This window comes from Eriocheir sinensis, chromosome 16, assembly GCF_024679095.1.
Source record: "Eriocheir sinensis breed Jianghai 21 chromosome 16, ASM2467909v1, whole genome shotgun sequence".
In the NCBI taxonomy this organism is placed as follows: Eukaryota; Metazoa; Arthropoda; class Malacostraca; order Decapoda; family Varunidae; genus Eriocheir; species Eriocheir sinensis.
Window position 1 is genome coordinate 13,684,156 of NC_066524.1, and position 24,224 is coordinate 13,708,379.

The 24,224-nt window shown below is 44.3% G+C and overlaps 1 protein-coding gene and 1 long non-coding RNA gene across 21 annotated transcripts in view; one reads left to right on the top strand and one right to left on the bottom strand.

Annotated features, from left to right (window-relative positions):
- The first annotated feature begins 614 nt into the window (after positions 1–614).
- On the top strand, positions 615–22,954 carry LOC126999323 (myosin-11-like). 8 transcript variants are annotated; one of them, XM_050861787.1, is made up of 15 exons: positions 6,560–6,657; positions 8,351–8,459; positions 9,444–9,596; positions 10,219–10,315; positions 10,696–10,804; positions 11,328–11,437; positions 12,818–12,968; positions 13,866–13,959; positions 14,496–14,701; positions 15,379–15,540; positions 16,439–16,556; positions 16,881–17,929; positions 18,073–18,260; positions 18,793–18,864; positions 22,707–22,954. In XM_050861787.1, the coding sequence occupies exons 2-10, from the start codon at positions 8,369–8,371 to the stop codon at positions 15,472–15,474; spliced, it is 1,107 nt and encodes a 368-aa protein (XP_050717744.1). In that variant the 5' UTR covers positions 6,560–6,657; positions 8,351–8,368; the 3' UTR covers positions 15,475–15,540; positions 16,439–16,556; positions 16,881–17,929; positions 18,073–18,260; positions 18,793–18,864; positions 22,707–22,954. The 8 variants fall into 8 exon arrangements, with proteins under 8 accessions (XP_050717737.1, XP_050717738.1, XP_050717744.1 ...); XM_050861783.1 differs by adding an exon at positions 6,889–6,969 and having other exon boundaries at positions 6,595–6,657; positions 16,881–18,260; XM_050861785.1 differs by having other exon boundaries at positions 16,339–16,556; positions 16,881–18,260.
- Positions 17,398–24,224, bottom strand: part of LOC126999325 (uncharacterized) — a 44,140-nt gene continuing 37,313 nt past the window's right edge. For all 13 annotated transcript variants that reach the window (XR_007753239.1, XR_007753238.1, XR_007753245.1 and 10 more), the window contains 2 exons: positions 22,649–22,791; positions 17,398–18,199 (listed from right to left, as the gene is read on the bottom strand). This is a non-coding gene — a long non-coding RNA (uncharacterized LOC126999325). The remainder of the gene's footprint in view (positions 18,200–22,648; positions 22,792–24,224) is intronic.

Here is a 24,224-nt window from a genome sequence, read left to right on the forward strand (position 1 = left end):
CTCTTGCTTAGGAAAAGGCCCACTAAACAACAACAACAACAACAACAACAACAACAAGAAACCAATAACCCGAAAAAGAGGAAAAATCTGGCAGGCAGGAAGTACTAAACACACACACACACACACACACACACACACACACACACACACAAGAAAGAAAAAAACCCATAAACATTTCTGGAGTATGTCGACAGTTCGGTTTTGGCGCGAAATGACAGGTCTCGGCAAAGCGCTCACGTTCGCCAGGAAACTATTACACGTGAACTGAAGGAAGGAGGAGGAGGAGCAGGAGAAGGAGGAAGGGGTGGGTGAAGAGGGCAAGAGAGGAGGTGGAGGGGGCGGGGGAGGGTCACACTGAAGTATATAACGTAGCTGTAAGGTTTCATAACGCCCAGTGTGGAAGAAAGTGCGATGTTGTGTGTGGGTGGTGGTGTTCTGGCTTCTGTTTTCGTTGTATAAGAGGAGGGAAAGGGAGCGTGAAGGAAGTTGTGTGTGGAGTGGAGAAAGGAAGCCCAGTAAGGTGTGTGCAGTAGCAGGAGTAGTACTAAGAAGTTGATAAAGAAGAAGTGGTAAAAAAAAATTACAAGAACAAGAAAGAAGAAGAAAAAGAAGAAGAAGAGAAAAAGAAGAAGAAGAAGAAGAAGAAGAATTGGTAGAAGAGAAAGTAGAAAAGAAAAAAAAGTAGAAATAAGAAAACGAGGAAGAAGACCAAGAACAAGAATAACAAAAACAAGGACAAGAACAGGAGCAAGAGGTATAAGAAGTAGAAGAAGAGGAAGAAGAAGAAAAATTAATCCTGGCAAAACAATGGACTGATGGCTGATTCAAAATAGTTAACACGGAAATCAGAATTAACAATAAAACCATTTTCCTCTCGTTCGCGATGGACAGAGCTGCCAAGAGGCATTCGTTCGTGCTTGTCTGTCCCGCAGGTCTGAGAATCTGATGAAAAATGAAGGTAAGTTTCTTTTTTTTTTCCTTTTTTTTCCTTGTGTATCTATAAAAAAAATATTACTGACCCAAACAACGTCATAGTTATTTATGTGTAAAGTTTTTCTCTTTAATTTTGTCTAGAAGTGAACAAAAAATGATGGTAAGCCCTTTCTGATTGCACAAAAATAGGGTGCTTTTTATCATCAACATTGAAAAAAAAAATGGTGTCTATTTTTCTCAATAAGAGCAAATATGACGATTAATTAAATGTTTTTCCGACTATAAACAAAAAATATGTAGTGTAAATCCTTTCCTGAGGTTGAATAGGAATATCGTGCCCTTTCGTTTCCTTGTGAATCTGGAAACGCGTCTATTAAACTCATATATTATTTGGCCACGTGTATTTAAGTGTAAACAAAACTTAATAGTTAATGTCTCTTTTTCAGACCATGCCGCGACTTTTCTTCCTTTTCGTAGGTATGTGACGTCGATTCTTTCTTTTGTATATCATTAATCTTTACTCGTATACTCATTGATTCACTCTTACTTGAATAAATAAAGCATCGTTATCCCGTTTTCTATATCCATTTTCTCCATTCTTTCTGCATAAATGTTCTTCATATTCTACATTTACTTACTATATTCCCATTTTTAGTTCCAAGGCATGAGCATCCCGTCTTCCACTCCATCTTCTTCATTCTCACTATATAAATCTCCTTCACATTCCACATCCATTTTCTCAGTGACATCTCAAGGTTTCACTGGTTTTTTATATTCCCGTTTTCAGTTCATATGGTGACGCTGGCAACCGGGACCAACTCAGGCAAACTAGAACACTCCTCAGAGCTCTATTCCCCTACACTAAGAAAACGACCAGCATCCTACAAACTCATAAAAACGACCTCTCCCCCTCCCTTCGCTCTACACCCCGCCGTCCTCCTCTTCAGGGACTCGGAAATAACGCAGTCCTCCCCGTCGATGCCACTCCCAACGCAAAGACTCACAGAGGAACACAAGCCTGACTTCGTGGGTGTTAAGGAGCTCTTGCAGAAGTATAGGCATGCTTTGGAGGCCGCGATTGAGCCCAAGGACACTTCTGACCCCTCTATCGATGCTGAGGACGGAAATTTGTTCTACAACGCCCGGAAAACTAACGGACGCCACTCGGGAGCCAGGCACACGAATCCGGGGTCAAAGAAACTTAACACAGGCGTTCTAATCGAGTCTAACGGCCATTTAGACATCAACGAAAGGCTTAATAAACACACAAAGGTCTCGATTGATGTTTCTAAGAGCCATCATGGAGGGACACAGGCCGGTAAATCACGTCTGGATGAATCTGAATCAAGAAACCCGAGGCCTACTGAAGTTCGTCTTGCTCCTGGTCAAATAAGTATGAGAGGGAGAGGGAATCTTGAGAGGTTTACGGGTATTAACAAACCAAAACAGCTCCTTCCGCCATCCCAGAGAACAGAAACGACAACTAATGTACCTGTTTTTGCTATCCCAGACACCCAAAGTCACCTAAAACCGAATATTCGCGCCAGAAAAGCAAAAAGAGTTAGGTTTGGGCGGAAAAGGCGGCCAGGGAGGAGGAGGAAGGAAAACGTACATCGCCAACAGGAGATCCTCAAACCGGTAACTGTGATAAACCGACCCCGCACGACGCTTCCTCCCTTCACCATCCCACCGAACTACGAATACGGGAAAAAGGAGATAAAGGCGATAAGGAAAGCCGAAGAACTACCTCTACACGTCGGGGACAAAGGGAACATCACACTCTACTACCCACAAGCTTTAGCGAGTGCCCAGAAGCCGACGGTGGAGATCAGAAAATATAGCTTACTCGCGGAAAGCAAACCAAAAAGTGTTACAGTGAATGAACCTCCCGTCGCATACTCCCGCGGCGTCTTCCTGTGGGGCGAGAGGCTGGGAAACGAGCACACACGAACGAGAGTAAAGGGAAAGGCGAGGAGAGTTACGGTTGACGGTTACGAGATGAAACTTGAGGAACCCGTCGCGCCAGCCATACGGGAAAGTGAGGCAAGAGAGGCCATTCCAGATCCCCGCCACGGAAGGTTCCTCGCGCCCCTACCTGCTGGAATAAATGGTCCCTCACTGTATTTTCTCCCCGCTGAGGATGAAAGTAAAAGCCCGCCATGGGGAGAGGAGGGAAGTTACATCACGGAGAAACCGAGACAAACGGAGATACGGACGGAGGATGGGAGTTTGCATACCTTTGAGCCTTCTCCTTCTCTTCCTCCTTCCTACCGGAGCGCCGAGAGAGGGGTGGATAAGCCTCTTTACATCCCTATCTACGACAACTTTGCACCCCTTGTAACTTCCGTCTCCCCTTATGAGCCCCTTAGTACACCATTTCCTCATACCATCCCTTTTGCCACCACCACCACCACCCTCAGACCACCCGCTCCACCTCGCCCATTCCCCTCCACTCGCCCATCACCACCTCCACCTCCACCTCCTCCTCCATTTCCTCACGTGAATGATGTTACGGGGAATCAGGTAAGTGCTTCATTGTGTTTGTTTGTTTACTTATATGATTATTTATGTTTTTTTTATTGGTGATTTAGTTAATTTTGTGCCATTTTTTCTGTATATTATTTTGTTGTTGTTGTGCTTGTTTTCAGTTTTCTTGTTGCTTATTACTTAACTAATTTTGTTATTTTCTTCTATCGTTGTCTTTTTCTCGTTGTTGATGTTGCAGTTGTGCTTGTTCTAAATGTTTTAATTGTTATTGATATTTTATTTCTGTTCATTAACCTTTTTCTCGTCCTCCTCCTCCTCCTCCTTTTCTCTTTCTCCTCCTGCTCTACTCCTCCTCCTCAGATAACACACGAGACCAGCACAGGTGAGCTTGCCCGGAAATTAGCGGCTGTCACCTCTTTCACCTGTGCGGGGCGTTTACCTGGTCACCACGCCGACACGGAGACAGGGTGCAAGGTGAGGGGGGTAGGGAGAGGCGTCAGGAGGGGGGGGTGTTGATTGATAGAGTGAGAGATAGGAAGATAGGTAGGTTGATGAGAGATAGCTATTTAGACATGCACCAGTATCTATACATGTCTAAGTATCTATGTATATGCCTTTTTTTAACCTGCGCAGGTGTTCCACGTATGCCAGCAGGACGGCAGACGGCATTCATTCCTATGCCCCCGAGGAACACTGTTTAACCAGCTCCTCCTCACCTGTGACCACATGTTCCTCGTGCCCTGCCAGGTAAGGGGTGCCAGGTGAAAGGGGAGGGAGGGAAAGTAAGTGAGAGGAGGGAAATATAGGTAAAGAGAGGGAGTTTTAGGTGAGGAAACGATTGAGAGGTGAAGGGGAAGGATATATCAAGTGAGGGAAGAGATTGTGAGGTGAAGGGGAGGAATTTTCAAGTGAGGGATCAGATTGGGAAGTGAAGGGGAGGAGATTTTAAGCTAAAGGAAGAGATTGGGAGGTAAAGGAGAGGGATTTTGAGGGGAGGGGAGGGAAAACAGGTAAAGGGGGGTAAGAAATTGGAAGGTGAAGGGAAGGGAATTTTAAGGTAAGTAAAGGGAGGACAGGTAATGAAAGGGGATATCTGGGGCAGGGAAGAGACAGAAGTGAAGAAGGGGAGATTTTCAGGTGAGAGAAGAGATCAGGCAGGTAAGGAAAGGATATATTTAGGTGAGAGACTGGAAAGTGAGAGGAAGGTGATATTCAGTTAAGTGGAGAGATTAGTAGGTAAGAGAAGGTATTTACAGGTAAAGGTAAAGACATAAGAAGAAAAATAAGAAGCACTGATACCAATAGAATTAATAACAAAGAACAGGTGTAACAAGGAAACAATGATGCTATTTTTATGCTACTCACCTATATATACCTCTCCTGTTACTGCTACCACCACCAACATCAACGTCACTACTACCACCACAACCATCAACAACACCACCACAAGAACTGCAAACATAAGAACAACAAAAACACAAAACCCTCTCCTGTTACTGCCTCCACCACCACCATCAACACCACCACCACCAACAACAACAACACAAGAACTGTAAACACGAGAGCAACACAATTATCAAACTAGCACATCGTCATTTCCAGAAGTAACTCAAGAAACACCTCCTAGAACACCACCCCTTCCTTCCCGGATTACGTCAGGTCAGCACCACTCAGCACTCTTACCTCAGCAACTCAGCGCCACTCAGCACCGTCAGAACCACGAGACTGAGCGGAACAAACGACAAGAAACAGCAACTACCATTCCTCTGAACAGCTGATTGCGTTGCTGAGTGGGTCATTCTCGCCTTGTTTGTACATAGTTATAGTTTTACGTTTTACAGTAATGAAACGACTGAAAAAGCGTAACGAAGAAAGGGTTTGGTTAGGTGACATTGCAGATAGAGATTGTGAGCTTATAATTGTGTTCCTAGCCGTAATAGTGGAACTGGAGACATACCATAAAAAGAAAATAAGTCCATAATGAATAAATATAGCTCTAGTTTTACGTTTTACTGTTATCACGACACCTATCCTCCCGAAATTGACTTCTCTTTCGGCCACTCCTCTCTAATCTTTTTTGGGGGCAGTAAGTAGCGGGGTTTTTTTTCATTATTGTTTTTTTTAAGCCCTTGAGCTGTCTCCTTTGCTGTAAAAAAAATTGAAATGACTGAAAAAGGAGTCTGGTTAGGTGATAATGCAGGTAGAGTTTGTGAGGTTATTAAGGTGTGTTTAGACCGCAATAAAGCAACAGGAAACATTATGAAAAGAAGTGTATATTAACTTTAAAAAGATAATGCAACGTAGAGATAAATTTAGCCATGGTGTGTGATGGAACCTATATAATTGTGAACTTAAATGATACACGTAAAAATAAAGCTAGCAATGGTGTGTGTGTAATGAATGGGACCTGAATTATGAACTTTAAATGATACCGAGGAATAAATCTAGTATATAATGGTACCTGAATCGTGAGCTTTAAATTACATGACCAGGAATACAACTAGCGATGGAGTGTGGGATGAGACCTTAATTGTGAGCTTAAATAATACCCCATTAGTAAACCTAGGAATTATTTGAGTGACGGAACTTGAATTATGAGCTTATTAAATGAGATACGTAAAACTTCACCTAGTAATAGTGTGTGACAGAACATGCATTACGAGTTTGAATGATGTACGTAAAAACAAGCCTAGCAATGATACGTGTGGTGGAACTTGGACTGTGAATTTTAATGATATACGTAGAAATGAACCTAGTAATAGTGTGTGACAGAACATGCATTACGAGTTTGAATGATGTACGCAAAAACAAGCCAAGCAATGATGTGTGTTATGTTTCCTAGGATTTTGAACTATAATGGCGTACGCATGACAACCACCAGACTACGCGACAACTGTTGGGTAGTTTGCAGTTAAAAAGATGACTATTGATAAAAAGAAATACGGTAGGTTTTTTTCTTTTATATGGATGAATGAAATGATGAAGAAAGTAAAGTAAATCACCCATCGTACAATTTTCACCTTATTATAACAAAACTTATCGATAGCTACTACGTGTCAATGTTTCCATGGTAACGGCGACGCGGTAACCATGACAACCCTGAGCCATCCCTGCGCACGCACCCCGTCTTCTCTCCCTCAGTGTGGCATCACGTGTTAAAGAGGAGGGTTGTGTGTGTGTTTTGCCGCTGCTTGGTGACGGGGGAGCCCAGGAGGTGGCCAGCAAGTGAAGGAAAAGGTGAGTAAGGGAGCCCAGGGGTGAGGTATGAGGTCACAATCAGAGGTAAAGGATAAGATTAAGAGGAGACTTATAGATGTAAGGGGATTGTAAAGGCAAAGTTGGGGGCATACGCTTTGACTCAATGTTCTTCAAAGTCCCGTTGTCCCTAAAGTCTGATGTGGACGAGAACCCATTTTCCCGGGACAGAGCAAGTGCAATATCCGGGTCAGCATAGTTTATCTTTCCTAGATTCCGCCTCTTACCCACTTAAAGCATGTAAGGGAGGATAACAGCTGGACGCCGACTACCCGGGCCGCGATTCGAACCCGGGTACGTGGATTCGAAGCCCGCCGTGTTAATCATCACACCTCCGAGGCACTTCATACAATTAAGAGGGAGATTATAAAGGTAAAGTTGACGGCATATGCTATTGCAGCGCGTGGCCTCGGTGCTCACATCCGTCGCATTGCCCTTTGAAGCTTTGGTGGATAAGAACGCATTACCTCGTGACACAGGGCCAGTACATCCGGGTTGCCACAGATTGCCTTCCCCAGGTATCCAGTTATCGACCTGACTCGAAAGTGAGGATGAACAGATGGGTGAGCCGCACGCCGATTGTAAGGCCGGAATTCTAACACGGCGAGAGCTAGGCACGCTAACCACTTCACCGCGGAGGCTAAGGGCATGGTCATGGGGTGAAATGAAAGGTACGTTTTGGCCTGCAAGAATGACCACGAATCCTTAAGACTACTTTGCACCGCCTTCCTGTGACTCGCCATATAACGATCATACTCAAATCAAATGACAGGAGGAGGGAGGGGGGGGGGGTCATGAACTAGACTAACCAACCCTTTCTCTGTGTTATTCATCAAGGACAAACAAGTATCTACAGTTCACAAGTTAAGTTCCCTCTGGCTATACACGTCATTGTAATAGCCAAAAATTCACAATACGGCCCTTTCCTCTACCGAACTGAAATATGACATTGGTTGAGTTTGTTGTTCCTAATGATGGCGATGATGTGTAATTTCCTACTGGAAGGCCCTTACCTGTCCTGAAGGGTGCCGTCACCTGGTCTGTGGCGCAGCACTAGCACGGCAGGAACCTCGCGAGTCCATTATTGGCCCCACTTGGCACGATCATACAGAGCTCTAAAGAAATGGCCACACACCACTGAGCTCTTGATTTGAATTTTCTTGGCACTGTGACGTCACTGCAGACAGCCGAGGCGCGTCTTGCGTGGTTGGTGAGTAAGAATTTGGGGGACCTTTACGAAACCCCACAGAATAAACAAAAATAAGGGGAGGAATTAGTTTAAGGTGAATCTTGGGAACAATGTCAACTAAAAAGGGAAAAGTGTTTCACCGCATTGTTAATTAAGGGTGGGAAGAATTTGGTATGTGTAACGCCTACTTTTCCTTGCTAACCCCTCCCTTCTCCATCTCCCTAATAACGTTATCAACTTTCCCATGTATTTCTATTTATTTAATCTTGCTTCTATGTCCCTTTCTGTAGGTAGTGTATTCTTGAACAATTCAGACCCCTAAGCAGTGAACACACACATAATTGACACCGCTTTCGTAGGAGTTTGGGGCATATCCAGGGGTAGTTGAATGACCCTTGTGGTAGTTTGACCCTTCTTCTGTACCATGAACCTAAAAAAAACACTCATGAGAACCCGACTGATCTCCTTTTTGACCTTTGGAAATAGTTGACGTGAGAGGGAGCGATGGCGGGCGAGGGGCGGCGAGGAAGCGTGGCGTCCTCCCTACTGACGGAGCTGAGCGGGGCGCCTTCAGTCACGGAGGATGAGATAGCAGGTGAGGAGAGACACTGACCGATTGACTGAGAATAACTGATTGACTGAGAATGACTGATTGACTGAGAATGACTGATTGACTGAGAATAACTGATTGACTGTCACACTGAGAATAACTAATTGGTTGAGAATAACTGATTGACTGAGAAGAACTGATTGACTGAGTAATTGATTGACTGATCGAACTAATTGACTGAGAAGAGCTGATTGACTGAGTAATTGATTGACTGAGTAACTGATTGACTGAGAATAACCTCATCCCTTCATCTCCACCCTCTTCTCTCTTCCCTTCATCTCCACCCTCTTCTCTCTTCCCCTCATCTCCATTCTTTACACCAATCTTTACCGAATAGAAGAAAAGTAGCCATTACTAGTAAACCCATTAACAGCCTTCATCTTCCATCTCATCCTCCCTTCACCTCTAAACTCATCCCTTCATCTCCACCCTCTTCTCTCTTCCCTTCATCTCCACCCTCTTCTCTCTTCCCTTCATCTCCACCCTCTTCTCTCTTCCCTTCATCTCCACCCTCTTCTCTCTTCCCTTCATCTCCACCCTCTTCTCTCTTCCCTTCATCTCCACCCTCTTCTCTCTTCCCTTCATCTCCAATCTTTACACCAGTCTTTACCGAATAGAAGACAAGCATATAATCATTAGTGAACCCATTAACAGCCTTCATCTTCCATCTCACAACCCCGTCACCTCTAACCTCATCCCTTCATCTCCACCCTCTTCGCTCTTCCCTTCATCTCCAATCTTTACATCAATCTTTACCGAACAGAAAAGTAGCCATTAGGAAGCCATTTATAGCAGCCTTCATCTTCCATCTAACAATTCCTTCACCTCTAACCTCATCCCTTCATTTCCACCCTCTTCTCTCTTCCCTTCATCTCTAATCTTTACCGAATAGAAGAAAAGTAGCCATTGGTAAGCCATTTAGCAGCCTCCATCTACCATCTCACAACCCTTCCACACCTCCTGACGAAGGGCTGAGCGTGGAGCAGCTGGAGAGCGCCGGAGGGGAGCTGCAGGCCCTGTGCTCGCTGCTGCAGGCCGAGCTGGACCTGTACACGCGGTACCTCAGCAGCCAGGCACAGGACGAGGCTCAGCAGGCAACCCACACTACGGCGGGGGCGTCAGGTGAGGGGGAGGAGGGGAAGAAGAGGAAAGGAAGGGAAAGATAAGGGTTAGGAGGGATGCTGAGGGAGAGGTAGAGGGAGAAAGGGAGGGATGCTGGGAGAGGAGAAGGAGATAAAAATTGGGAAGGAGGGAAGCTGAGAAAGGGGAAGGGAGAGGTGCTGAAGGAAAAAATAGAGAAAGAGGGAAAATGGAGGGGGTAGGGAGGGATGCTAAGGGAGAAGGGAGAGATAAAGGTAGGGAGGGAGTGATGGGGAGGGAGAAGGTGTAGAGGGGGAAGGGAGAGATGCTGAAGGAGAGGAAGGGAAAGGTAGAAGGGTATAAGGAAATGATGGTGAGGAAGAGGTAAGGGAGGGGATGTCAAGGGAGATAAGGTCAGGGGGAGATGCTGAGGGAGAAGGGAGAACTAAGGGCATGGAAGGATGCATAAGAAGGGAGAGATAAGGTCAGGAATGGATGCTAAGGGAGAAGGGAGAAAATGGCAGGGAAGGATGCTATTGGAGGGGAAGGGAGAGACTGGCAGGGAGGAATACTAAGGAAGAAAGATGAAGAATGTTATAACCTTAAAAATACTTATAGGCTACTGCTCCCCCTGCTCCTCCTCCTCCTCCTCCTCCTCCTCCAGGGTCCGGCACAGCCACGCCCTCCGTCTCCTCGCTGGACGTCCGAGGGCTGCGGAGGGGCCAGGTGATGACGAGAGGAACCACCAAGCCCTCCGACAGGTGAGATAATTAAGCCTCAGGTGTGTGTGTGTGTGTGTGTGTATTTTAAGAGGGGTTCATTTTCCTTTAATTTTCCTCAGTGGTGTTTTAGTGAGTTTTTGGTTTTCTTTTCTTTATTTTCACTCATTTATTTATTTATTTATTTAGCAATTTAATTTCTTTTCTCAATGGTGTTGAGTGATGTTGTGGGGTGTTCTCCTTGTTCTTTCTTTTAGCATTTTGTTTTCTCTCCTTCTGAAACTGACCTCTCCTTTGGCATCATTCTTTTTTCTTTTTATGGAGCAGCACCTTGCAGTCTTTTTTGTTTCCTATTTTTTGCATATGAGCTGCCCTCCATACTATAAAAAAGTTGTAATCTCATAAATCGTCACCCTCCATAGACTCTCGGAGCGGCAGAAGACTCGCCTGTGGCAGCGGGAACTTGAGATCGTGCTGGCCAACAAGAGGAAGAGGGAGAAAATGTGGCTGCAGGAGCTCCACAAATACCAAGTGAGTCACATCGGAGAGGGAAAATAGGGTCGAGAGAGAACTGACATAGTGTCATACCTGAGCATCCATGGTTCTAAGTATCTACGGGTTTTTTATGAAGCATTTTTGTGGCTGACCAAACTGCTCGTGGGTTGCCACACTTCATATCACCACCCCACGCACCTTTATTCTCACATTAACCCTGCTAGTGGTTAACGTGGGGCTTGCCTCCCTCACCTGCTTGAATATGAAATTTATTTGTACTGTTAACAGGCTTGGACTGCCACAAGAAAAGCAAACCAGCGCTATGGGCAGTATGTAAAAAAAGAAAAAGTTATATTGGGGGGCAGCAGATATCCACATTTTCAACATCTGTGGGTACTTCTGTTACCTACCTCCTGTAGATTTTAAGGTACAACTGTATGCAGAAAAAGTTACTTAAAATCTTTAGATATTACTTTTTGACCATCAGAACCTCGTGTAAGGCAACATGTATTCAGCGAAGGAAGGCGAATGACTAAAACCTGTGTCTTGGTGTGTGCAGGTGTCCGTCATGGAGGCGGAGGCATGTCAGAAGGACCTGCAGAAGGCTCAGGAGGGGCTGGCCAGGCTGGCAGTGGACTGCAGGAGGCTCAGCTTTGACCAACTGCACAGGTAGAGTGGCGGGGAAACTTGTATGCATAGAAAGAAGCTCGACTTGCATGGGGATGATGAGGGATGATACACTAAGCAGCTTTTTTTTTTATTTTTTTTTTTTTTTATCGTTGGACACAGCTCAAGGGCAATAAAAACAGTACAAAAAAAGGCCTGCTACTTGCATTAACCCTTGACTACCTATCTGTTCACCTACTTATCTGACTGACTAAATAAGTGGCTTTTGTTTCAAGGGCATTTTGTTCTTTTTTTATTTTTATGCCCATAAGCTTCTTCCATATCCAAAAAAAAAATCACTGTACCTATGTATATCTCTACCTATCTGTCTAACTAAATAACTATGTAACTATTTGTCAGTATCTACCTATCCATCTTACTAACTAACCAAACAGCTGCCACCATCTACCTATCTCTCCTACTAACTAACCAAACAACTGTCCACCATCTACCTATCCTCCCTACTAACTAACCAAACAACTGTCCACCATCTACCTATACATCTTTCTAACTAACCAAACAGCTGCCACCATCTACCTATCCTCCCTACTAACTAACCAAACAACTGTCCACCATCTACCTATCCTCCCTACTAACTAACCAAACAACTGTCCACCATCTACCTATCTCTCCTACTAACTAACTATGCAACTGTCACTATCTGCCTATCTATCCTACCAACTGACTAAGCAACTGTCCCCCTATTTGCCTATGTATCTTACTAAATAACTTAATTGGTAACTGCCCCACCATCTTCCTATCAATCTACCTATCTATCTATTTATCTTTTTATCTGTAATTGTATCTGCCGTAACACTGAGTCAAGGAGAACTAACACTGAAGGTCATATTCTTAAACATTTCAGTATTCAAGCACACACATTAGACAAGGCTTTTCTAAGATTTCTGGGTATTTCCGTGGGTAGTCTTATGACCCTGGTGGTAGTTTGCTCCTTTTGATGTACCATGAACTTAAAAAAACACTCATTAGTACCTGATTGATGTCCTTTTTGGGGGCCTTTGGAAATACAGTTAATGTGAGAGGTGGAAGCATGAGAATTCTGACCTCATCTCTTCATCTTTGACCTCTTCCCTTCATCTCCAACCTCTTCCTTTCATCTCCAGCCTCTTCCCTTCATCTCCAAACACATCCCTTCATCTCCAGTCTCTTCCCTCTTCCCGTCATCTCCAGCCTCTTCCTTCTTCCCTTCATCTCCAAACACATCCCTTCATCTCCAGTCTCTTCCCTCTTCCCTTCATCTCCAGCCTCTTCCTTCTTCCCTTCATCTCCCAACTGCTTCCCTTCAACTCTAACCTCCTCCCTTCATCTCCAACCTAATCCCTTTTCCCTACATCTCCGAGCTCATCCCTTCGTCTCCGGCAGGTTCATGGAGGATCAGCTGCGGGGGTGGCTGAAGCAGGCGTCACAGGTGTGGGTTCAGGTGGCCCTCCTCCGTGCCGACCTGAGCAAGGCACGGGCCAAGAGAGAGCGGCGGAGGGGCGGCCATGATCCAGCAGGGCAGCCCGTCTCACAGGTAAAAGGGGGGAAAAAAAAAAAAATGATGGTTGGGAGAAGGAAACAGGAAAGGAATGGTGAAACAACTAAATGACTAAGTAGATGTTCGGTCTAAATGATACAGAGAACAGGAGGAGTGCTTTAGCTCCCACTAACCTCCCAGTAATATTTGTAGCCCAGCCTCAGACACATCACTGCCAGGCCATACTTTGTGGTCTGTACTCTCCCTCTATTTCCATCCACCACCAGCCTTAGATATGCCCCTAACATTTCTTTCCTTCTGTTTTCTCTTCTCAATTCCTTTCTTTCCCTTCCTTTCCCTTCCTTTCCCTTCCTTTCCTTTCTTTCCCTTCCATTTGCTTCCCCCATCTTCCTTTCCATTCCCTTCTCTTCCCTTCCCTTCCCTTCCTTTCCTTTCTTTCCCTTCCATTTGCTTCCCCCATCTTCCTTTCCATTCCCTTCTCTTCCCTTCCCTTCCCTTCCCTTCCCTTCCCTTCCTTTCCTTTCTTTCCCTTCCATTTGCTTCCCCCATCTTCCGTTCCTTTCCATTCCCTTCTCTTCCCTTCCTTTCCTTTCCTTTCCCTTCCCTTCCCTTCCTGTCCCTCTACCTTTTACTCTTCTTTTTCATCTTCTTTGTCTTCTTTTTCTTTTTCTTCTCATTTACTGTCCTTATTTTCCTGTATGGAGTTGGACAGACCATTCCTTTCTTATCTTCTCCTCCTCCCACCATTTCATTCCTGTTTCTTCCTCCACCTCCTCCTCCACCCATAATTTATTTTATTTCTCCTTCTCCTCATCCTCTCGCCCTTTCTTTCATGTCTCCTCCTCCACCTTCCACTTTTTTCTTCCCTGTCGTGGCAATCATATATGCTCTCCCCTCCCTGATGTTGATACTCCTCCTTCTACTCCTCCACAGATCAACTTTCTGAGGCAGCAGCTGGAACACTCAGAGGTGAAGACGAAGGTAGATGACAACAGAAAGGTGCTGAGTGACCTTCTACGGCAGTTAGGTGAGAGATAGATAGATAGATAGAGAGGAGGGAGTCAAGAGGGTCAAATGCTGGAACAAATTATCCCATACTAATCCCTTGGTTCCTATGCCCCTTTGCATGACTATTTGACTTACATAGATTTACACAGAAGTTCAGACCATAGACCCTGTGGAGAGAGAGGGATAGAGATAAATCGAAAGGGAGGGAGGGAGGGAGGGGGTCAGAAGTAAGTAAAGTGTCAGACTACTACAAAAAAAAAATGCCCCTACAAATCTCATTCTCTGTACCTCCCTTCATGACATTATAATTATTTCATGTACATAGATTTACATAGAAGTTCAGACCTCACAGACACCTTATGAAAGAGAGAGAGAGATTTTTTTCCACCTAAGCTATCTCTGTAACTAAAAAAGAACCACCTTACATATATTTATCTACATTTCTACCTATCATTACAACTAACAAAGCAACTGACCCACTAACCACCTATCTATCTTAACAAATAACTAAGCGGAGAGAGACAGAGACAGAGACAGCATCCCTATCACCACCAGAACGAGAGAGGAGGAAGGCCGTCAGCTTGGAGGAGGAGAACCAGAGGCGGGTGAGGCGACTGGAGGAGCTGCGGAGGGAGGTGAGGGAGGCGGAGCAGGAGGTGACACGACTCCGCCTCACCTCCACGCGGGTCTCGGAGAGGGTGGAGAAGATCAGTGCCTCCACCTGCACCAAATTGACGGCCCTTAAGTCTTTGCCGCAGCAGGTACAGAATGATTGGAGGGATGAAAAGTGGTAGTAGTCATAGTAGTAGTAGTAGTAGTAGTAATAGTAGTAGTAGTTGTCTTTTATTCCTCTCATTACTTGCTGATAAAATAAATGTCTCCACTTTTCTCCTCTTACTAACCTCTCCTTTTTTATTATATCTTTATTTTCTTTCCATCCTTTTCCCTCTTTCATTTCTTAATCTCAAAATCATCTCTTCTCTCCCTTTTCCCTTCCGTTCTTTTCCTCCCCTTCCCTTCTCTTCTATTTTGATTCCTTTCTTCTTTGTCTCTCCTCAATTCATTTTTCTCCCTTCTGTTTGCTTTCCCATCTTCCTTTCCATTCCTTTTCATTCCCTTCCCTTTATTTTCTTGCTTTTTTCCTCTTCATATCCTTGCTATCACTTCCTCCATCTTCCTTTCCCTTCCCTTTTAGTTTACTTTTTTTCCAATCCTAACTTTCTATTGTGCTGGAAGCTTCCCCCGGGGTCTATGGGCCTCTGGAAGACTCCGGGGGAAGCTTCCAACACAACACTGCTTCCCCCGGGGTTTATGGACATCTGGAAGACTCCGGGGGAAGCTTCCAGCACAACATTTCTTTTTCTCCCTTCCATTTGCTTTCCCCATTTTCCCTTCCCTTCCCATCCCTTCCCTACTATTCATTTCCCTTCCCCCTCAGCCAACCCAGGTGACCGACTATCTGCACCTCAGTGATGATGTACGGAGGCTGAGGAAGCAGGTGGCGATGTGGAGTCGGAGAACCGGGGGGCCATAGACACATCCATGACCTAGTGTGACTTGGCGTGACCTTCAGTGACCCGCCCAACCATAATGACCTTCCGTAAGTATTATTTGATTGCCCCTTGGAGTACTTTTTTTTATTTTTTTTATCTGCGTTCAGGCCATAGTGCCAGTAGACTTTCTTTGTGGGACATGGAGCTTTGCCTCAGCCAATTATGGCACAGGCAAGTGTTTATAGTGGTTCCATCTTGCTGTGCTGCTTATCTTTTTATTGATATTGTGATTCTAACTGTTTTTGAACTTATGCATGCGTCCACAGCTCCCTTGGTTTCGCTGCACATATCTTTTTGTTGACACTTATCCAAATACTGTCCAATGTCCGAATACAAGAATTAACCAGCATCTCTCTCTCATCACTTTCACTTGTAAATTCTGAGACATCTCTCCTTTGTTTGTGTTTCCTCCTTCCCAGGGAGTGTCAAGGCAACTCACACCAAAACTGATAACCCTCTTGCATCTTTTGTTCTTTTAAGCTTCTTTTTTTTTTAGAGGAGCAGCTTGTTGATGGTGTTTTATATATTTTTCCCCTTGGTCTGCCCCCTCTGCCCTGAAAAAGATAGCCTCACATTATCATGCCATCTCTTTTTAACCCGGTAGCAGCAACGGGCCAAATTTGTGGCTTTACCGTGTAGCAACGACGGGCCAAATTTGTGGCTTTATCGTGTAGCAGCGACGGGCCAAATTTGTGGCGTTACCGTGTAGCAGCGACGGGCCAAATTTGTGCCATGATTTAAACCCCCCCAAAATAGATGATACATAAACTGATCACAAATGCTTTGATATATGTTATGAAATGGTTTGTGTGAGTGATGATTTTTTCCTCATTTTTCTCGCTTAGAGGGACCATTAAGAAACAGGATCCCCACTGCTACCGTGTTAATTGATATAAGGCAGGAAGGTCACAGCTGTTTGATTAACCATCCCTACTGCCTTCGTAGCAATGGGAGCTGCATGAGAGAAGAATTACCAGGGTGGTGTTGGCCAGGAAGAGAAGTGGACCCCAGACGCCTTGGATGTGGGCCAAGTACTAGCCACCTGGAGTGCTGAGTGTTGAATGTACGTGGCCCGGATTTATTATGACTATAAACTTGTCTTCTTCTTTGTTAATTAACATCTTTATATTCCCTTCTGGGGTTTGATGGGCTGTGATTACTGTAAAGTATCTATTACATTTCCTACATTATAGATGCTCATGGTACTGGCAAATCCAGGGCCCTACATTTTACTACACACTACAAACTGTTTTGAATTATCTACCACTTTCTTTTAAGCTGTAGTTTTGCTTTTTTTTTTTTTTTTTTTTTTTATTTATTTATTTATTTTTTTCCTATTTGCTCAGTGTAAAAAAAATAATAATAATCGCAGTGTCTTCCTTTTCAGCTTTTCCCTCCTACTCTTTTACACTTCTTGCTCTTTTCCCTCATTTCCTCTTGCATGGTTCACTTGTTACTGTTATTCTCTCTCTGCCTGCTTCCCCTCTTTTTTTTTTTTTTATTCTCTCCTCTGTTTCCCCTCCTTTCAGATTCCCGTGGATGCAGCTTCCCTTCCCTCCCAATAATTTTAAGAAAAGTAATGGTCGACATGTGAAAGTTTATTTTAGAAATAATTATACAGTCATTGATAATATTTAGATTCTGAAAATAAGGTTTTCTGACATTGAGCTTTATAGTGCATGCAGGTTCCGCTAATCCGCTAACCACTAATTAGCGAAGCTAACTTTTCAGTTAGCTGCTTAGCATTTTCGCTAACTTTGGAAAGTTAGCGGACCAATTAGGTTCTGCCAAATGTAGTTCCTCCTCCGCTAACTTTAAGTCCACTAAAAAAATTTTACAGGTTTGTTCTTGTCTTTCTGCACTGCTATTGCAAGTTCATATATAAGGCATAAATAAAGTGTATGTTGAATTTAATTTGTTTATTTGAGTACACTTTATCATCATCTGATTTTGGCATGGTATACCTTTCTGGAAAGCTCTATGTCTAATCTACAACATTGAAATTTCAGGTCAGTAGGTCTATATTTAAGGGTTTTAAAGACAAAATACTAAACTGAAGCTAAATCCAAGTAAAAAAGTTAGCAGTTAGTGTTTGCTTCCACTAATTTCTTTACCAGTTTAGCGTCAGCGAAGCCAACTTTTTAGTTAGTGGATTACCAATTGGCGAAGCTAACTTTTCAGTTAGCAGTGCCCACCACTGCCTGGACCTTACTTAAAATGATAGGCATGTGATAAAGAGGACTAGCTTTGAACATCATTGCAGCAAATGTGATTCGTTGTGCAAGCTGAGGTCTACCTGGCCCCAACTCTCCCAGGTGTACATCACGAAGCTCAGCGCCAGTCACCACCACCTCACCCTCTGCCAGCTCTCCCAAGTATCATGAATCTTACTGTTGACTTCAGCTCAGACTCGTATGAACACTGAGTTTGCCAATGGTAAGATTACTGACCAGGTAGAGTCTGGGTTAATGAGGGGACGGGGTTATGGGACTACATGACAGACTCCATGAATGGGTCCTGGCCAGGATGCTAATGAAGGAACAGCACGCTTATTCAATCAATTACTCCTCATTTCCCAGTTTTGGTCGTCATGTTGCGGCACCATCAACCAGGACTTTCCATCCAAGGGTGATGGGTGTGTATCTCTCCATGCTGAAGTCTTGTTCTGAAGGCCTCAGCCACACCACTCACAGGAGACAGTAGCAGCTGTAATGCAGGCAGAGTATGAATGAAAGGCATCAACAAATTCCATGGATAAAAGTGTTGGGTAACTGAATATATTTTTGCTGTGCAGTACAGAATAGTTCTGTGAATTTGCTTTTTCATTCTTTTAAAATCAGACAACCTGCTCGTCTGACCACCTGATAGTATTCATATAATCCTATTCATAATATGCATTTACATATATTGCCCATTGTGTGTGTAAAAATACAACTTCACAAACACAATTACAATAAGTATTTCAGGGAAATAATACAACTTTAGTGAAACCAGATTGATGGTCATTTTTGCATTAGTTCCCATGGGTCCTTTCCTGCCCTCTGCTCTGCCATGCAGTCCCAACACCTATTTCCTCCTCTCATATGTTACCTATTGCTAACATGTGAGAGGAAGAGAGAGGTGTTGGGACTATGCCACAGTGTCGGGGAGGAAAGGAGCCACGGGAGTCAACCCAAACTCGCTAATCTGATTTCGCTATAGTCTGCAGGGTGTGGTGAGGCAGCTCAACCCTCCCTCAGCCCTGCAATTGTTGGCACCATTAACATACATCAAGTTAAGACTTTTTTTTTCCATTCCAGATGTGGTGATCATTTGAAGACAATTGATTAACAGGACTACAAAATTTGGAGATACATCAGAGTTTGTGAAAGGTCAGTGTGTACTCCATTTGCTGACAATGAACATCACAACCTGGTATCTCAGCTCGTCGTTGAGGGTGAACACTAAACTCAAGCTGCCCACGAAGATAAGAAATTTTTAAAGAGGCCAGTTAAGTTCCAATAGTCTTGTGACATGCATACAGTAGATTTCCTAGTGTTCACCACCAAGAAATCCCCTGCTTGGGGGTCTGCTGTGTACAGCTACCCAAAGTACTCAGCACAGTGAACTCTTTGCTAATCTGCACCTGATACCATCTGCCCATCAGCTGATCGGGTAGTACATGTCTGAGATGTGGATTTTGAGCAAAGCTTCTTCAGAGCACAGTAAATCTTTGGCATTCGTAAACTATACCAATTTCTTTAATAAGGTACTATAATGTTGGGAGCATACGCTATAGCTACACGCCATGTGGTTGGAAAGTTTCGTTTAGTCAGCGCAACATCTGTGGTCATATGCTGGAGAGAAACAGGAGGGGGAAGGAATTATAGGAGAAGGGAGCAGACCCCAGGAGACAACCCCCGATTAATACCTGGTGGACATGGGCGTAGGGTATCGGAAAAGCCGCCCAATTTTTTCCACTCCACCCCAGGCTGTAAAGAGAGAGAACCAATTAACCAACACAGGGTCAGTGTAACATTTGGTTTACCATAATTTACCTTCCCCAGGTACCCATTTATCGACCTTCTCAAGAGAAAGGATGAATGGGCTGTATGGTGAATGCCCAAGCTGGTATTTGAACCCAGGCCTGCAGATTTGTGAACAGGGACACAAACCACTGCACCATAAAGGCAGTAGTTTTTAATGACATGAAATATTGGATAAATTTATTTAGCATCCAAAAGTGTAAATTTCAATAATATTTTAATCAGGCATAAATATTCAGCCAAAGCTACTGGAAGTAGTGTTAATTTCTATCTATCCATAACGGGAGGATACGCTACAGCTTTGCACGGCCTCAAGCTCATTATACTCCAATGAGTATCCGGAGGAATATTGTTGATATCTGGTTTTAAAAACAAATTAGAATTTCCTTTTCAGTGAATATAAAGTCTTCCAGTCCCATGTTACTCACATAGTTCACAGCCTAATGTAAGTGGTGCAGTGGTTAGCATGACTGGCCCAGGTTCATATCCAGACCTGGGCAGTTGGCAAGCAGCTCACCCAGCTGTTCATCCTTCTTTGCAGGCTGGTCGATGAATGGGTACCTGGGGAAACCTGAAGGAAGGCAACTTGAATGTTACATTGGCACTATGCCCGGGAAAATTGGGTTCGTACCCACCACAGGCTCAAGGGTCAGTGCAACAAATTAACTCCGCAGCCATGTGCAGTTATAGCCAGGGGTGTGGAGTTGATGTCTGTAAAAATACTCACTCCTTTACATGATCAATTCTCGTATAACGTACTTGGCTGCATCAGTGTTTCCAATTTATGAAAATTTGTCGGAGGCAAGTTTTTGTGTGAGCTCTTGTGGGTAGATTTTTATCGGCGTTGCAGATGCCGATCAACAAATTGTCCATCTTCTTGTTCTCAAAGTTGTTCTCCTGGCTTACCCATGCATTGTAGACATGACATTGTATAACAACATTTGTTAGCCCTACAATTAACATGGCATTATAAACAGTCAGTTTTTTTTTTACGTCTTGGCCTGTGGCGCCGGTAGGCCTTCATAGTAGGGCCTGATGGTCGGCCCCAGCCTTTTGTGGCACAGGCAAGTGTTTATGGTGGCGCCATCTTTACTTTTCAACATTTTCCATGTTAGACCCCTAGTTGCATAATATAAATTGTTGGGGGTGTGTTGGCGGGTCATGCGACGCCGGTCTAGCACAGTTTTTGTGCTATTAACACTTGTTAAAAATATCATGTAATGTGGATTTTTAATCTGAATTAATGAGATAAATTACTAGAGCTAGACGGTCATAAGACGTACCCAATGACACGTGTCGTGCTGGGCAAGTCTGATTCCTGTAATATACTCGTGTGCATCTCCACTCAGCAGTTTGTGCCAGGCTGCTCAGAGCTCAGCATTGGGTTGTCATTTTAAGGACAAGCTGTTTATTTTGAGGTCTGGATGTCCTCTTCATGCTAAACAAGAAAAGGTCAGGCTGAATCTGTGCCCGTTGCTGGGTGTGGTGGAAGGAGGAGGCAGTCGGCCGTATTCTCAGTGAATCTCTTCCCCCTTCCCGGAAGGAAACGAGGGTTCGTGGACCAAACGGTATGCTCGCCCTTCAGACTCAACTATTCACAACAATTCTCCTTTTTAAGCATTTGTAGGGCGGGCACTTCAAACCATAAGCATGAAGAGTGCTGGGACAAATTTAAAAGTGACGGACTGACAGCTAGGCTTCGGCCTCCGGGCGAATGTTTCACAAGTCTGTATGAATATGTGGTGCTATGTGGTACTCCGTGCTTGGCTTCCCACAGCCAATCTCCAAACTCGTGACGTCACCTGTGGGTGGACCTTAGCAAAGCTCAGCAATATAGATGATACCATTTTCCACCCACTGATAGGAGCTCTAAAGCTAGTTAAAAATATATTTACAAGGGAGAAATAACGAAGGGAGAAAGAGATCTCATGGAACAGGAGGAAAATAAAAGCAGTTTATTCTAACGAGGTCTCCTAAGCTCCGCCCACAGGTAACGGGACGATATCAGAGCGAAGCAAACATAGCCACAGATACCAACCAATTAAACCCATCAATGTAAATTTTCTGCTATATATATTGTATGTCACTGTATCAAGCACTGCTTACATAAGTACTTGCCACACAATATTTTCCATTATAGAAATGTACCTAAAATGCATTAATGTTTCGGTTTTCAACGTTTGTTTGATTTGCAGTAGTACCAACACTACACGGAAAGATTGTTTCGAAGGGGGAAGAGAAACTAGGGTTTGAAAATATCTCTTCTCGGAAACACACTCTCTAAGCGACGCTTCGACGAAGAGGGAAGAGCTTCACTTAAAATTCCGCCGAGTGGCGCCTCTCAGGGTTGGCGCCTCTCAGGGTTAAAGCGTCAATGCAGGCCTTATAATGCAAAGAATTTCCCGGAGTGTAACACAAGGCCGCTTTGTGCACTAATATTCCCCGTTCCCATTCGGGTCCCGGGGTATCTAACGCCACATATCTTTCTTTGCTTTTAAAATCGACAAGGGAGTGTTATGCCGGACGTGTTACTTGGGTTCCGTGTCGCCGTCAGGAGACTCCGTGGGAGGGAGATATGTAAACACTTTGCACAGCTTCTGTAGTTTAATATTCTTCCTTTGTAGTACACTTCACTCTGACTCTTCACTTACCACTAGCTTACTAAGACTGGAACTCTCTCGCCCTCTTCTCCTAATATATCCAGAACAGTACAGTCTAGAATGTTACAGTATATTTTAGATCACACAAGATCATGTAGCAAAAATATATGCGAGTTGGCAACACTTCCCGCCTGGCGCCTGGCCGCGCCCCGCGGGGAGCGGACGGTTCGGTTCGCCTTGCTCCCCGCCTCCTTGCTCGTTTCTCCGGGAGCCTTCTAGAGGCCTGTGGTCGCCGGGGGAAGCTTCCAGCACAACAGGAGTATAGATGGAGGAAGCCGCAGCGCCTCTCATCTCAAGGTTAAATTGTCAATGCACTGACTGAGTGTGATGTGTGGTGTTTCTGGGTTTGATTTTCCCAATACAGTACTGCTGAAGAGAGGGAGGGGGAGGGGGGTGGAATCGGAGTCGGAATTTTTAATGTCCGACTCCACACCCCAGGTTATAGCGTATGTCCCCACCTATATATTTACCCAAGATAACACAAGGCTTTTTCAGAGTTGACTAACATCATCTCTACCCTCTTGACAGGCAGCTGACTTGTTCCACCAGTGTGTTCAAGAAATCTCTCCCTCCCGGCCAGCACAGTACGAGTGGCTGCTGCACTGCCACACACCTGAAAGCAAGACAAGATTAACATTCCAGCTTCCTTGGTCCCTCGTGTCACGGAGCACAGGAATGAAACTATGTCCTCTTAGATTTGGTTGTTAAAAGGTCATTAATACATTTTGTGTTCTAGATGTCTGTATGGTTGCTTAATAAATGCAGTGGCAGGGATAGTCATCTTGTTTGATTTAAGGTAAGATGCTTCCAGTTTATCTCTGGATACCCTTAAAGGCATCTTAAGCCTGTTCAAACTAATAGCATCTTCCATTTAGCATAACCCGTTTCTGGGTCGTGATCTGGCGTGTTCCATTTAGCGGAACCGATCAGCTGACGCCGCAGCCTGCACCCATTTTAGAGGATCTGGGTGACCCGGAGGGACCCCACTGCCGAGCAGGGTTAGCCAGATCACTTTCGACCCAAGACCCAGGCCAGGACCGAGACTATCGCCGCCGCCGCCATTTGCATGCCTTATTTCCCATATTTGAGTACTTTTTGCTACAACCACTGCATCCAGGTGGTGCCTGGTGATCCGAAATTGTAGGTACTGTATGCCAGTTACATACTTACCCATAGATATGTGCCGAAAACCATGAATAATAAGTTAAAAAGTGTAGTGGGCAGTGCGTTGAAATTTTAATTTCGGGCCCAGCAAGAGGCCTTTAGTGGCTTTAAACAAAAGCAGTTGGAGGAATAGATGTGTGGAGTGACATATTTGTATGTCGGGGCAAGGGTTTTGTGGCCGTGCGAGTGAGGTTAGTGAAAAGCGACGGCTGTGTTTTATACAGAATAGCAACCAGCCAGGTGTCTCATTGGCGCTGTCCAGTCCAGTGGGCTCTAATGGGCTCCTCCCACCACAGCAAGGGCGGATGCGACGGAGATAAGCACCGAGGCACGCGCTGCTATAGCATATGCCCCCAACTTTACCTTTACCTTACAGTGACTGACGTGTTTTATTGCCGACATTGCGATACATGTTGATTTGTTATTTATCATTACCTACCCAGTTAATTTTCATCATCATTGGTAACCCCATTTATGCATAATGTAAAGATGAATCGTTTGTTTCAGTGACTTTGTGTTATTTGGGTCACTGATATCACAAAAATACCAGTTAGGTTAGATTATCAATCAATGAAGTAACAACCAATATTATGTCTAAATGGTAATCAGTTGGGCAAAAACTAGAATAACCACTCAAACCAATATTTATTATTAATTTTTAGCACGAATTATTATTATAATGCATTTTTGTATACGTTTTACCTTGTGTGAGGGCACCTTGGGGGCAAGCCTCTTTAATTATAGAGTTAGGTGGCTCGGATTTTCTAAGTTTATTGTTTCACAACCGCCTCTATACACAGACTGAGCCTGATACCTGCCTTGCAGTGCACCCTACAAACTAGTTCCTAAGTCAGTGCGCGCGTCGTAATGTTCAGTTGGAGT

Excerpts from the sequence above, each read along its gene's own strand:
- LOC126999323 (XM_050861780.1), top strand. Across the intron at positions 1,411-1,720 it reads ACTTTTCTTCCTTTTCGTAG|TTCATATGGTGACGCTGGCA; the intron begins GTATGTGACGTC and ends TCCCGTTTTCAG. Across the intron at positions 3,457-3,780 it reads ATGATGTTACGGGGAATCAG|ATAACACACGAGACCAGCAC; the intron begins GTAAGTGCTTCA and ends CCTCCTCCTCAG.